Here is a 13,614-nt window from a genome sequence, read left to right on the forward strand (position 1 = left end):
ATTTAGGTCTCCAACTTTGAGTTTCAAGGTCATGGGGCTTAAAACTGGGACAGGGAAGATAGGAAACACTTTCTCCTTGCGAAGTGAGAGTCCTAAATCGAAGCATGGAAAAGAGGCCAAGGGCCCTAGGCTAACATCTGCTGTTGGGTCAGAGCCTGAACAAAACTCAGGCCCAAGCTCCGCAACGCTTGGCAATGAAGAATGAGGGAGCCCACGGGATTAGCAGAGGCCCAACAAAAAACAGCAACACACATTGAAGAGCTGATTAAAGACAGAAATTTGCTTTTCTACCCCAAGGGATATTACCCTCCTCAGTCAAATTAAGTTGCTTTAAGCCATGTCATGTCAAATCATCTTTACAGAGTACATCTTGGAACATTTCATAATACAAAATTTTTTTAAATAGAGTTGAAAATAAGCCAATCAATTTTTGGCTTTAGATACTTAGTTTTAAAAAAGAGGAAGTGAGAGAGTAGCACTGACATATATACACTACCAAATGTAAAATGGATGGCTAGCGGGAAGCTGCTGCACAGCACAGGGAGATCAGCTCGATGCTTTGTGAAAACCTAGAGGGTGGGATAGGGAGGGTGGGAGGGAGACACAAGAGGAAGGGGATAGGGAGATATATGTATACCTATAGCTGATTCGCTTTGTTGTACAGCAGAAACTAACACACCATTGTAAAGCAATTATACTCCAATAAAGATATTTTTTCAAAAAAGTAAAAAATAAAATTAAATTAAAAACTGAAAAAAAAAAAAAGAGGTCCAATGTACCATTTGGTTGAAATACCATGTCCCTGTCAGGACTTTTTCTACTCAGGGAGGGGACAAATGAAGAGGTGGGAGGACAGAGGCAAGGAGTGCTTCTGCAAGCTTTTCCCATGTTGGGGTGATGCTCCGGGTTTATAGCAGCCTGCTGATGACGGCTGCGTGTCCGGGCAGCTCTCAACACCCAGCTCAAATAAACAGGCCGTCATGGCAAAAGTCCCAGGGAGTCAGACTCAATCTTCCCTCTGCGACATATTCAAGGAGCACAGAGGAGTTGGCTTACAAATGACATAACTCAGGCAATAAACAGGCCGCTGAAGTCAGGAGCAGCTTCTCACCACGCCCTTTCTCAGGCCCTGGGCTATTCTCCATCTCTAATGGAAAAGTTGCCAGGATATAAACTACCTTTCCCTCAGCTACTTTTTCTTCCCATAGACCCTTCTTAGCCCCTGTTCCTTTCAGCAGCGGTACAACTAAACTCGGGGAAATATACACCAGGGGCACTTTTTGGTCCCAGGAATCTCTTAGAGCTCTAGTTCTTTTTTTTTTTTTTCCAGCCATGCCACGTGGCTTGTGGGCTCTTAGTTCCCTGCCCAGGGATCAAACCCGGGCCTGAGGCGGTGAAAGCGCAGAGTCCTAACCACTGGACCGCCAGGGAACTGCCATTAGAGCTCTAGTTCTAATCTCCAGAACGTTTCCAGACCACCTCATTATCTCCAGATGGAAGCTCTGCTCATCCAACCGCGTCCTTGAGACCCAGCCCAGAGCCTCCCTCTCCTGTGCGGTGGCTCACTCGCTCCTGTCTCCTTCCAGCCACGCAAGTCAGTCGCCTTGGCACCTCAGGTAACCGCACCCTGCTTCCACCCTCTTAATATTCGGAGAACAAGCACAGTCTAGATACACCCAGGCCAAGCAAGACTTCCAGAGAAGGAAGAGAACCCAGGCTGTCAGAAGACAAACCCAGGTCCGGAATGGAAGGAGGTATCCAGTGCATCCTGAAGCCTGGATGTGAATTAGCTGAGAAGCAGACAGGGGAAGAAAAGTCACAAGAGAAAAATTTACATTCTTTTGATTGAAGGAGAAAGGGGACTAGAGAGGAAATGCAGCCAGGGATGACAGGGGTTCCATTTCCAGTTTCTTTGGTACAGGGAAGATTCGTGTAAATTTAGCTATGTCCCCGTTGGGCCCTGCAGTCAACTACATTTTTTGGCAGAAAGAAAAAGATGATCAGTGGATTAACTGAATGATGCCTAGAGATAGCCAAAAACTAAAGCCTCAAACAGCTGCAGTCAGCATTCCCAGAGTACTTTTCATTTCTGCGAATCACATGGAGTTAGTCGTCTCCCTCCAGTGCTGATTGGTAAATCTCTAAGTAATCACAGGACCTCTGTCTGTCAGCAGATCTTTTCCAACTGAGGAAGACACGCAGTGGCCAACCTTAGGGATCCCACAAGGCCACCACCCCAGACAGGGTCAGAGCTCAAGTTAGGGGCTACCTCCTGCAATGCAGACTCAGACTATGGAGCTGAGCTGTTTAACAGAGACAGGCTAACTCCTCTGAATGCCACAAAGTCCCCACATCATCGTGTTGGGGATGTCTCCATACCTCCCAGATGTGGACAGCAGGGTGCCCACCTGCAAGAGGCACTAAAATTATGCTCTTTCATCCTCCCTGAAAAGTGAAAAGAAACCAGGCCAGGAGCTCAAAGAGACACATTAACATAATTTATTAAATTCACCCCACAAAGAACATGCCACAGGAAAGAATATCAGAACTGGAAGGGCTCATGGAGATTATCTGGTCCAGCCCCCTCGTTTCACAAATGGGAATGGCGAGAAGAACACCAGAACACCAGAACACGATGGACAAAGCCAGCATGGGAGCTCAGGCCTGATGCACAGAAACCACAGACTTAAGGCTTCTGGTTTTGAGCCAAGTAGAACTTAAAGACTTAATTTTTATTTTTCATTTTTCTGTGTCCTACGGTACCACATTCTGACGCTTATCTCCTCCTTAAGGCTGCAGGAAGAGCCCTAAAGAAACTCGATGAGTGGCAGGTTCACTCAGAGCCAGGGTAACAAACTGACTGTGGAGCAGAGGGGTGCAGAGGGGTTAAGGGAAGAATTCAATCCCTCCTGATTGCTCTCTTCCCCCAAACAACAGACACTCAGACCCAGATGCTTCAGGGCGAATATATCAATACTTGCCTTCCTGAGGTTTGGAGGAGGAAGGGAAAAGCAGCAGGAAAGAGAGAAAAAGACTATGACATCACTCTGAAATCGACAAGTCCACTGGGAACACTCTTTTCCCTCTGTCAGAGCAAATCCAAACACCGCAAGAGAAGGCTGCAGAACTCTGAACTCTTGGTATTTAATCAGTTGTAAGCAAAAATACCAATAACTTAGCAAAATAAATACCATGAGAGTTTCTTCGCTGAGACTGATGTAACCCAGTGAAAACAGTTTTTAGGCTCTGAGTCGAGAAGAATGAGGTGTATCTTGCTCCGCAACTTAGGGGGAAACCCTAAGAGATTCTGGGAGTCCTCACAACAGACAGAAGTCGCCCGTAACTGTCCGTGGCCTCACAGAACCTTTCTGCTATGAGCTACTCCCTGAAGGACATTCCCCCTCCCCAAAAGACAAGGCCGTCCAGTCAAAGTTGAGGTTCACAGGCCATGACAGGTAGCCCCATTGTCTGTCTGCAGGAGGCCCAGGTCAGCATGGGCTGAGGGTGGAGCAATTAGAAAAACAAACAGTTTGTTGCTAAGAACGGAGCTGTGTTTAAGGAAGGAACTTCATGCCCCGGGGCCACTCTCCAATCACTGCTGACATCTGTGCCTCCAGCCTCTAGGGCTGAGGTAGATCTTGTCACCTCTCCTGACCTGCGGAGGGCCTGGCTTCTGAGGCAGAATAACCGCCCCTGCTACAAACTCCAGTCTACAATAGAAGGGAGGCTCTGCTACAGAGAAAAATATTAACTATGGGAATAAGGCTACTGCCCTGGGTCCTGTAGACAGGATATCGCCGGCCTCCAGAGGCTGCAGTGTCCAGAGGGGGAGCTCATCCCCCGTCCGCCCAGCGTAGAGGACTGGCGTTCGGAACCATGAAGGGAGCAGTCGGGAAGTCAAAGTCAGGGCCGGCAGCCTCCAGGGGTGGTGGGCTGCTCCTCAGGCCAGAGGCACCAGCAACAGCAGCATCTTGTCTCCTTCAGCTCATGTTTCCATCACTCGGATGAGAGGCATGGGCTTTGGGCTGGGGGTCTTGGTGATCCTAACGCTGAAAAGAAAGTCGGAAACGCTGAGTGCCCTGTTGTTGCCCACCCTTCACAGAGCCGCCCCTCCAGTTTGCCTCTGGATTCTATCCTGCAGGGCCCGCTGATCTCGGTTCTCATGCCTTGAAATAGTAATTGTCAGTGCTAAGAGGTTAGGGGACTGGTACTTTTGTCTGGTGGCAGGGGTGGGGAAAAGAGAAGGTGCAGCTCAACACCTTAGGAGTGGGTATGGCTGTGATTCTTGATTTTTTTTTCAGTCTTGGACCTTTTTGTGAATCTCTTGGAAACAAAAGGCCCTCTCCCTGGAAATATGCCCTTACTATACATTCACAATTTTTGCATACGACTTTAGGGGTTTCAGGCGCCTCTAGCACTGTTCACGGGCCTCTTTGGGGTTCTGGTATCAGGCTCTACTCTAAGCTGGTTAGAAAGTGGCTCAGGTGGAGAATGGGTCAGATTCGAGACTGAGAGAATGAAGCTGGATTTAGAAGAGCCTCATCCTGGCCTTGGCACTAAAGGTCTCCTTCCCACGGCTCTGTCCCTCTTTCCTTCACTTCCTACCTGGGGCCCACTCCATTCATGCCCACTCACCTGCCCAGGTTCTCAGTCTTGGTCCGGTTCTGGGTGCTGAAGTTGCCATGGGTGATCTGTTTCTCTATCAGGTGTTCCATCCGGTCGTGCATCTCTAAATTCTGTAACACAAGTTATGAGATCAGAATTGGGCTTCCGCTGGTTTGCCCCGTGCCACATTTAACCAGCTCATTCTGGTCTCCACCTCTGTGCGCTGCTGTCACCCCAACCCCTACCGTGTGTGCCACCAGGATGCCCTCTCCCTCCAGTACTTACTTGCTCCAGCCTCCTTCCCTGAAGGCGCGTTCTCTCAATAACTGTGCAGCACTGATCCTCTCCTGTAAATCCTCTCTATACATTTCCTGCATATAATTTCCTACAGTCTGCTGAGATATTTACTTATGTTTGTCCATATGCTTTTCTATAAAGTATTCTTAGGTATTTTTTAAATGTATTTTATCTATAAATCTAGACTGCAATCTCCCTGAAGATAAACAACCCTGTCTCCCATTTCTTTTTATCTCCCCCACTAGCTGGGACCCTCACAAAATGGCTGCAAAGCAATCTTAGGTAGTCAGTCAATGGACAGGAGGGGCCCTGAGGTATGGTAGAAATCAGACCAAGAACTCATTAGCTAATCGAGCCCATCGCCTTAGCCAAGGAGAAGACTCCACCCGTAGAATGCGTCCTCCTTCAAAGCTCAGCTCCACTGTCAGCTCCTCTGCCAAGCCCATATAGTCAGAATGAAGGGCCGGCCTCCATGCTGCTATGTGGCACAGGGCTTGCACCATGAGGATATATCCTTTCAGAGTGGGGACAGGTCTTACCATTGTTTGCAACTCCCTGAAGAGTCTTAGAAAATGTTCACTCAGCGGAACTGAAGATCATCCAACCACCCCAGCTACTCACTTCCGAGCAGCAGCTAGACAGGATCGAGACCCCCTCCAGAATCTCCCCCTCCCTATGTCCAGTTTTTTCTTCAAGAGTCTGCTCCCTTCCCAGGGCTGCCCAGAACACGCACCTCGGCTTCCAGGTAGGCGATCTTCTCCTTGAGCTCCTGGATGGCAGTGTCCTTTGACTGTATCACAGCTTTTGAATTCTGGAGCTGCAAAGATATGGCAGACACTGAAGCTTGTTCTGAAATGACTCATTACATACTCATCGCCCCGGCAGCGGGGCGGGGGAGCCAGCAGAGACAAAGGGCAGAGTTTTGCACCTCTCACGTGGCTGGCTTAGCTTTTCTATAAAAGCCTTGTTTCAGTGAGTGTTAAACTCTTGATTACCCCAGGTGTGGGGGCAGGGGTTTGAGGGGAACACCACCCTGATAATCCAAAGTAATGGATGATTCAAAACCCCTTCCATTTGACTTTGGGAAATACAAATTATGTACTGGTTCAAGAGAGATTTACTGAGTGCTTACCATATGACAGGCCCTGTTCTAGAGAATGGGCAACAGCAGTGAACAAGACAGAAAAATCCTAGCCCTCATGGAGCTGACATGCAGCAACTATGCCCTCCCAATTAGGGTACCTTAAATTCTCAAAACGATTCTACAAAATGGCATATTCTGAGTGTGCTACCCTAGCTCAGGCAAGGGAAGGCAGAAAATGTGCATGAGGGGCAAAGGCTGAAAATCTACACACAGATAAGTGAGTTCACTGGGACTTAATTACTCATTTACCAGCACTCTTCAACGTGTGGGCGAGAATAACCTTGTCCTTCTTCTCCCATGGGAACGCACAAGGCAAATAACCAAACAAGTAGGGGAAAGATGGGAGAAAAGCAAATCCCAATCACCCTAACCTAGTAATCGGTTGCCATAAATGTTTTACGGGACACTTAATGAATATAAGCCAAGATACCCAAGAGAATAAATCAATAAAGGTGTAGACTTGACAGGAAAACAGGGCTAGACAATGTGGAAACTTCCAGAGGGGGTAACCCAGAGCAGGGTAAGATCTAACCCTGCTTACCTGCTCTATCATCTGCCGGACTTTCCGCTGCTGGCTCTTAAGCATGTCATCCAAGTGGTGGATCTTCTGCCGCAACCCAGCCACTTCCTTTTCCAGGTTAGCAGCTCTGGGGATTAAGACCAGAAGGCTGAGACAAGGGGAAAAGATGCTTTCTCCACCCAGTCACAGTAAGGGCCTTGGGCTCAGGGGCTTTCGATCAGGCATGATTCCCTCTGCCTGATTCCCCAGGGGTCTGCTATAAGGAGGAGGTGGTGGGACACCTTAGAACAACACATCAGAAGCATCACTAGAGATCATCTAGTCCAAATAAGGGAACTGAGGCTCGGAAAGGTTAGAAAGGATAAGTCATTCTGGATAGTTCTACGGATAAAACTAGAGCCAATAGGTAGATGTTTCAAGGAAGGAGTTCTTATATTAACACAGGAAAGACTTTTTCAGTATTAAAGTTGTCAGAAAGTGGACTGCCTCGTGTGTAATGAACTCCTCCTTCCTGGAAAGATTCAAGTACAAGCTGGGATTATGATACCCTAGACCATCAAGCTTTGGCAGGGATTTTATATCAAGAGGGAGATAAGATTTGAGGACCCTTAAAGCCTCTTCACACAAGTCCATTTCTAAGTCTCCTGATTCCCAGCCACTGCTGCTTCCTTTGCCTCTTCTAAGCAAACTGGGCCAAGATCTCCAAAGGTCAGGCGGCTGGGGAGTCCAGGAGTTCAGAGCGCTGAAGAATTGCTGGTACCCATTACCCTCTGGGTCTGCCTGAGGGAACAGACAAGCGCCCACTGCTAGAAGATGGGCAGTGCTCGGCGTGGGGGACAGTGCAATCTGAGCCTCCAAACTCATCTTTCCTAAGCTTCAAACATTCCAAGTTGTCACCCTCAGCTCTCCAGTGCCCCGTTACTCAGTCTCCTTTTATTTAAAAAATCAGCATTTATGATGCATAGCTGTCATTTGCCATCCCCAAGTCTCAGTTTTGGATTATCTGGTCTTTTGTGTTTCTCCTGCTCCTTCCACTCAGTCTCCTGCCCATGAGCACCTCCACCATTGAGGAGGGAGTGCTGAGTAATTTAAAGCAATTCTGGGGCTTCCCTGGTGGCGCAGTGGTTAAGAATCCACCTGCCAATGCAGGGGACACGGGTTCGAGCCCTGGTCCGGGATGATCCCACATGCCATGGAGCAACTAAGCCTGTGTGCCACAACTACTGAGCCCGTGCACCAAAACTCCTGAGCTTGCACTCTAGAGCCCTTGAGCCACAACTACTGAGCCCCCGTGCCTCAACTAATGAAGCCCGTGCGCCTAGAGTCCATGCTCCGCAACAAGAGAAGCCACCACAATGAGAAGCCCGTGCGCCGCAATGAAGAGTAGCCCCCTCTCGCTGCAACTAGAGAAAGCCCGCGCACAGCAACGAAGACCCAATGCAGCCAAAAATAAATGTATATAAGAATTTTAAAAAAATCAAGCAATTCTGCTGTGAAGTCTGAAAGAAGGCTACAATAAGATGTCTGCATTTTTCATGTCAGGCAGGCCTAGATCAAGGATATCCCAAAGGAGAGAAAAGGACCCCCCAGAAGACTGAGGGGTCCAAGAAGGCAAGGATTGTGTCGGTTCATCTTGGAATTCCTTAGAAGGCCCTTCAGGTAATGTCTGTTGAACTTAGAAAGGTCCAACTTATACAATGAAGTCCAGACCAATACACTAATGTTAAATTTGATTTACCGGGACTTCCCTGGTGGCACAGTGGTTAAGAATCCACGTGCCAATGCAGGGAACACAGGTTCGATTCCTGGTCCAGGAAGATCCCACATGCCGCGGAGCAACTAAGCCTGTGCACCACAACTACTGAGCCTGCGCTCTAGAGCCTGTGAGCCGCAACTACTGAGCCCGCCCGCCATAACTGGAGACCATGCTCCACCACAAGAGAAGCCACCGCAATGAGAAGCCCACGCACTGCAATGACGAGTAGCCCCCGCTCGCCGCAACTAGAGAAAGCCCACGTGCAGCAATGAAGACCCAATGCAGCCAAAAATAAATAAATTTATTTTAAAAAATTTGATTTACCATCTGAGATCTTCTATATTACTTGCCAACAGCGTAAAAAATTTCTAAATTTGTGAAGGTCCAAGAATGGCTCAATCTTTGCCCTGTAGGTTTCATTGGTCTGGGGCCTCTGACCCCCTCTGATCAGAGGGAATTCGCAAAATCCTCTAAGCCTGGAGTAGAAAGGATCTCAGAGATCCCCTAGATGCCACTGCTGACAGGTGGGTCTCAGTTTCTGAGATGGTTCAGATGAAAGAAGTTCAGTAGCTCTCCACGAAGCTGCTCATTTTATTTTCATCAGCACGACTTGTGAGGAAAGTATTCAATTTTACCCTCAGATAGTTTACAGTTGGTTTTTGTTTAGGGGGGGAGTAAGCTGTGGTGTAATAACACCACTTCCACATCCAGTATGACAACCAAGGAATGATGTGCCACAACGGCAGACACTTTACCAGCTCCTGCTTGACCCTGGCTCTAAAACTGTAGAAGCCCTTTCTTCAGGTTATTACTCCCTGGAAAATGAGCTCCTTGGAGATGGGAGCCTCCCCAACAGTGTCTCCCTGGGCAGGGCCCCACATTGAGCAGAGACATGGTGAGTCAGAGCTGGAAAATCTGACATCAGCACCAGCTTCCTCCCCAGGTCTGTGCCCTCCCTTCTCTGCACCCCAACCTCACAGTGAACCAGAGTCCTTACTTTTCTTGTTCTGCTTGGCAGTCAACCTTCCTGCTCCGAAGTTCCTCCAGAGCTGTCTCCCTTTCCCTGACCTTCGCCAGTAAGGCCTGATGCTCCTGGATGGGCCAAAGGGAAGAAAATCTAAGATGAGGAGATGGCGACAGTTCCTGCGTTTGGGGTGAGATGGGCGCTAGGGCTGGCAGTCAGCCCCTGCTGGGCCTGGGACAGCTGCCAAAGAGCAGCAGCCCAAGCTGGTTTGATGGGGCACTCTCCCCTGTCCGGGATAACCCTTCCCACCCCAGCACATAGAAACTTCTCAGCCTCACCCAGCTGCCCAGAGGGAGAGTCCGGCCCTGCATTATCCAGGCCCCCCTGCCAACTATGGCTACCAGTCCCCAAGAAACCAGGCTGAGTGGCTCCTGAAGAGCCATCTTCAAAGGCCAAAGGGCAGCTATACAAGAACCCGCCTGAAATGGAAATGGGTTCAACTCTAGTTGTCAAGGGCTAAGTTAGACAGAGAAAGACCTTCCCATTCCTTAAGGGCTGAAAGGTCCTCGAAGGTATTTGCCAAAGGAAGCTATGAAATGTGATTTTCTGGAGCTGCTCAGAGAAGGACAGTCCCTGCGACCACCTCAGTCAATCCCCAGGCGCCTTCCGGCCCAGGAGTCTGAGTGCTGAAGAGCAAGAGTCCAACAGTTACCATCTCCATTCCCAGAAAGCATCTCTGCAGCTCCCCGACTTCCGCCTCCTTCTGTTCCACTCTGTCCTCTGCTCTCTGAAGGGCCACCTGATTCTGTTCTGCTTCTCTCTGGTACCGATTGAGTGTGACCTGTGACACAGGATGGGGATGCGTTAAGCAGGCAGAGGGACAAACATGGATAAAAACCTTAGGAAAAAAAAACCCGGAGGGGGACTGCCCTGGTGGTCCAGTGGCTAAGACTCCGTGTCCTCAATGCAGGGGGCCCGGGTTCAATCCCTGGTCAGGGAACTAGATCCCACATGCTGCAACTAAGCATTCATATGCCGCAACTAAAGATCCCACACGCCACAGCTAAAAATCCCACACGCCGCAACTAAGACCCAGCACAGCCAAATAAATAAATAAATATTAAAAACAAAAAAAACCAGGAATCTGGGTGCAGTGATGGGAAGAGGGAGGCAACCCTGATGAGCACACCGCTGTCTCCCACTCACTGTTCCAGGACCACTCAGGAGACTAGCAGATTAACTCCACTTGCAGGGTTAATTGTCACAGAGTTGATCAAGCTCTACTTTAGAGTGACACCTGGAACCCACAAGCACCGGTTTCCAGATGGATGACTTCGTCAACAATCCCCACCAGCCCTCCAGTGCCACCCAAGCTTAACCCAGTGTTTCAGCTTTCCTCCTCGTGCAAACACAAAAAATCCAGGGGAGGAGATCTCCATGTCCTTCCTTCTGTCTCCCACTCTTCCTCGTCCTCACTTCCAGCAATACCGGAAAGGCCAAAATGGCACCCGGAAGGGCTACTAGCACCAGGAAGCATTCGCTCTTTGTCAAGGATGATAAGCCAATTTGGAAAGGAGAGAAGCAGCACTTGTAGTGAAAAAGTAAGAACTCGCCTCCTTTCCTCCCACGTGCATTTTGCCAACTCCAGTCATCCTTCAGGTCTCAGCTTAGACACCCCTTCTTCTAGGGAGCTCTGAGCTCGGGTAAGGAGTCCTTCCTTGTGTGTCCACAGAAGACACAGCCCTTCCCTCTTATAGCACTGAGCAGATTTTGTCCGGTCACTTGTGTGCACCCCCCAGGAGACCATCAACTTCACGATGGCGGAGACCTTGGGCACTGTTACCTTTCCAGAGCTCAGCACAACACCGCTCCCTAACATCATGAATGGAACCGATGGTCATCTAGTCCAACCCTCTCCTTTCACAACTAAAGATCAACTGACCTATTCAAGGTTACACAGCCAAAGAATGACAGAACCCGGTTACTTCATCATCCATTTCAATGCTTCCCAGATACCCCATATTGACTCCCCAGTCAGTTACTAAAAAAGAATCCAAGTAGCCTCCGGAAAGCCTAACCAGACCTGATAAAACAGAACACCAGCAACCAGTCTGTCTGGCACCTCCCAAGTCAGAATCAAGGAGGAGAAAGCAAAGCACAGGATGATGTGTGATGGGATGTGTCCATGCTGCACACAGCTCTGTCCAGAGCAAACTCACGGCAAATCCCTCCTAACGGCCAGGAGCCAGTAGAACGGGAAACCATGAGGTTTTCCTCATGGTAACTGACAACCTTGCCCTTCCTACCCCGCATATTCAGAAAAGGAGACCAGAAAGTCTAATTCACCAGGAGAGACAGAGAAAAGCCTTCAAATGTCTCATATTAGCCTGGAACAGGCCAGCCCCATGGGCGGGAATGTAAAAATGAGGCCTCTCGGGCTTCCCTGGTGGCGCAGTGGTGGAGAGTCCACCTGCCGATGCAGGGGACGTGGGTTCATGCCCTGGTCCGGAAAGATCCCACATGCCGCGGAGCGGCTGGGCCCGTGAGCCATGGCTGCTGAGCCTGCGCATCCGGAGCCTGTGCTCTGCAACGGGAGAGGCCACAACAGTGAGAGGCCCGCGTACCACACACAAAAAAAAAGGCCTCTCATTTCTGTACACAAACATTGCACCCAGGTTGATGTGTGCTTGGAGTACAGCATTAACGGGCCACAGATGATCCTCACACCCAGCTGTAGGATCACAAAGGAAAAAAACACACTCCTCTGCCACATCAGTCCCATAACTCCAGCCAGCTCTGCCCTAAGGGAACCTCTTAATCATAAGAGGGTGTGGTGACCTACCCCAACAGTGGGAGAAACCCAAGGAGCATCTCCTATCGTAGGTGGGTGCTGCATGCCTTGGGGTTAAAGGGCAGCCCCCTGTAAGAAGCCATGGGCGTGTGGTTAACAGCTGTCAGGGGTCTTCTAGCCTTGGGCTTTTACTCTGGACACTTTTGCTCAAGCTTTGAAACCCAGGGCCAGCAGAGCCCCCCGTATGCTGCCAAAACCAACCAGTACTTCACAGTGTCTCTCAATGTAGAAATTTCTTTCTAAAATTCACAGTCTGGTCAGTGCTACAGCCTCGACCTCCCCTTCCTCCTGTTCTACTCCAATAAGGTAAGGAACAGCTGGTCATTGAACCAATTCATTGTCAACCAAATTATACAAATTGTGGAATCTGAAATAGATACAACAAACTCCTTTACTGCACAGCTACTCTGTTCTGAGACAAACTAATCTTAGTATTACCCTAAGCCCAAATTATTTAGGATAAGAAAACCCACGTGTTAAATTGATCACTAAGAAAAATATAGGATATTTTTTATTTCTAAAACCCTTTTGAATAATAAATATACTTACATATATTACCTCACTCAATCCATACATCAAACCTGTGAGGTATATTTCATGACCCCTTTGTACAAAAGTTGAAACTGATGGTTAGGGAGGTTAAACTACTCACTCAGGTAAGACTTCGACTACTCTTGAGGCAGTTGATCACTCTCACTGCCCTTCGTCCTCACCCTCAATACACCTCTCAAAATGCCCTCTCTTAGGCAATTCCCTGGCGGTCCAGTGGTTAGGACTCCACGCCTCCACTGCCGGGGGCCCGGGTTCGATCCCTGGTCAGGGAACTAAGGTCCCGCAAGCCGCGTGGTGTGGCCTAAAAAAAAAATTCTCTCTCTTAGTCCATAAAACAGAAGAGTTCAGGCTGGGATTCCTCTTTCCACCAGACCCTGGCAAGCCTGGGCAGGGCAGAATCCTATGATTACATATTTCTGACCTAAAAAGGACTTTATGTGTGGGTGAACAATACCAGATAACAGAAGGTTACTTTCATACAGAGCAGCTAGGAAAACTGCTCTGTTTGCCCAGTGTACCTCATCTTATACCCAAAGAATTGTCTGGAAAGTATGGAAGACGTCACATACTTTTAAAAGTGGGGGGCTTTCTCTATATAGAGATTTTTGTATTTTTTTTAATCTTCTACAATAACCTAGTATTACTTTTATAACAATAATTGAGATACTCACTCAAGATCACAGAGCTCTGGGCAGGAGTAGGGATAAATTGGGAATTTGGGATTAACCGATACTACTACTATATATACTGTAGATAAACAGCAAGGACCTACTGTATAGCCCAGGGAACTATATTCAATACCTTGAAATAACCTATAATGGAAAAGAATCTGAAAAAGAATATATATATGTGTATATAACTGAATCACTTTGCTGTACACCTAAAAACATTGTAAATCAACTATACTTCAATTTCAAAAAAAAGA

General features: G+C 48.4%; 1 protein-coding gene across 4 annotated transcripts in view; it reads right to left on the minus strand.

The window, feature by feature from the left end:
• Positions 1–406: 406 nt before the first annotated feature.
• The window catches only part of TUFT1 (tuftelin 1), a gene marked incomplete at its 3' end in the record, with an annotated part of 46,006 nt that continues 32,798 nt past the window's right edge, over positions 407–13,614 (minus strand). For 3 of the 4 annotated variants that reach the window (XM_082832398.1, XM_082832397.1, XM_082832399.1), the window contains 6 exons: positions 9,999–10,127; positions 9,320–9,414; positions 6,588–6,693; positions 5,636–5,719; positions 4,636–4,736; positions 407–4,049 (listed from right to left, as the gene is read on the minus strand). In XM_082832398.1, the coding sequence (XP_082688524.1) occupies positions 3,986–4,049; positions 4,636–4,736; positions 5,636–5,719; positions 6,588–6,693; positions 9,320–9,414; positions 9,999–10,127 (579 nt within the window). Of the gene's footprint in view, positions 4,050–4,631; positions 4,737–5,635; positions 5,720–6,587; positions 6,694–9,319; positions 9,415–9,998; positions 10,128–13,614 lie in introns of those variants that run through there. The other variant, XM_082832400.1, reaches the window with a different exon arrangement.

This window comes from Leucopleurus acutus, assembly GCF_964270905.1.
Source record: "Leucopleurus acutus genome assembly, chromosome: 2".
Classification (NCBI taxonomy): Eukaryota; Metazoa; Chordata; class Mammalia; order Artiodactyla; family Delphinidae; genus Leucopleurus; species Leucopleurus acutus.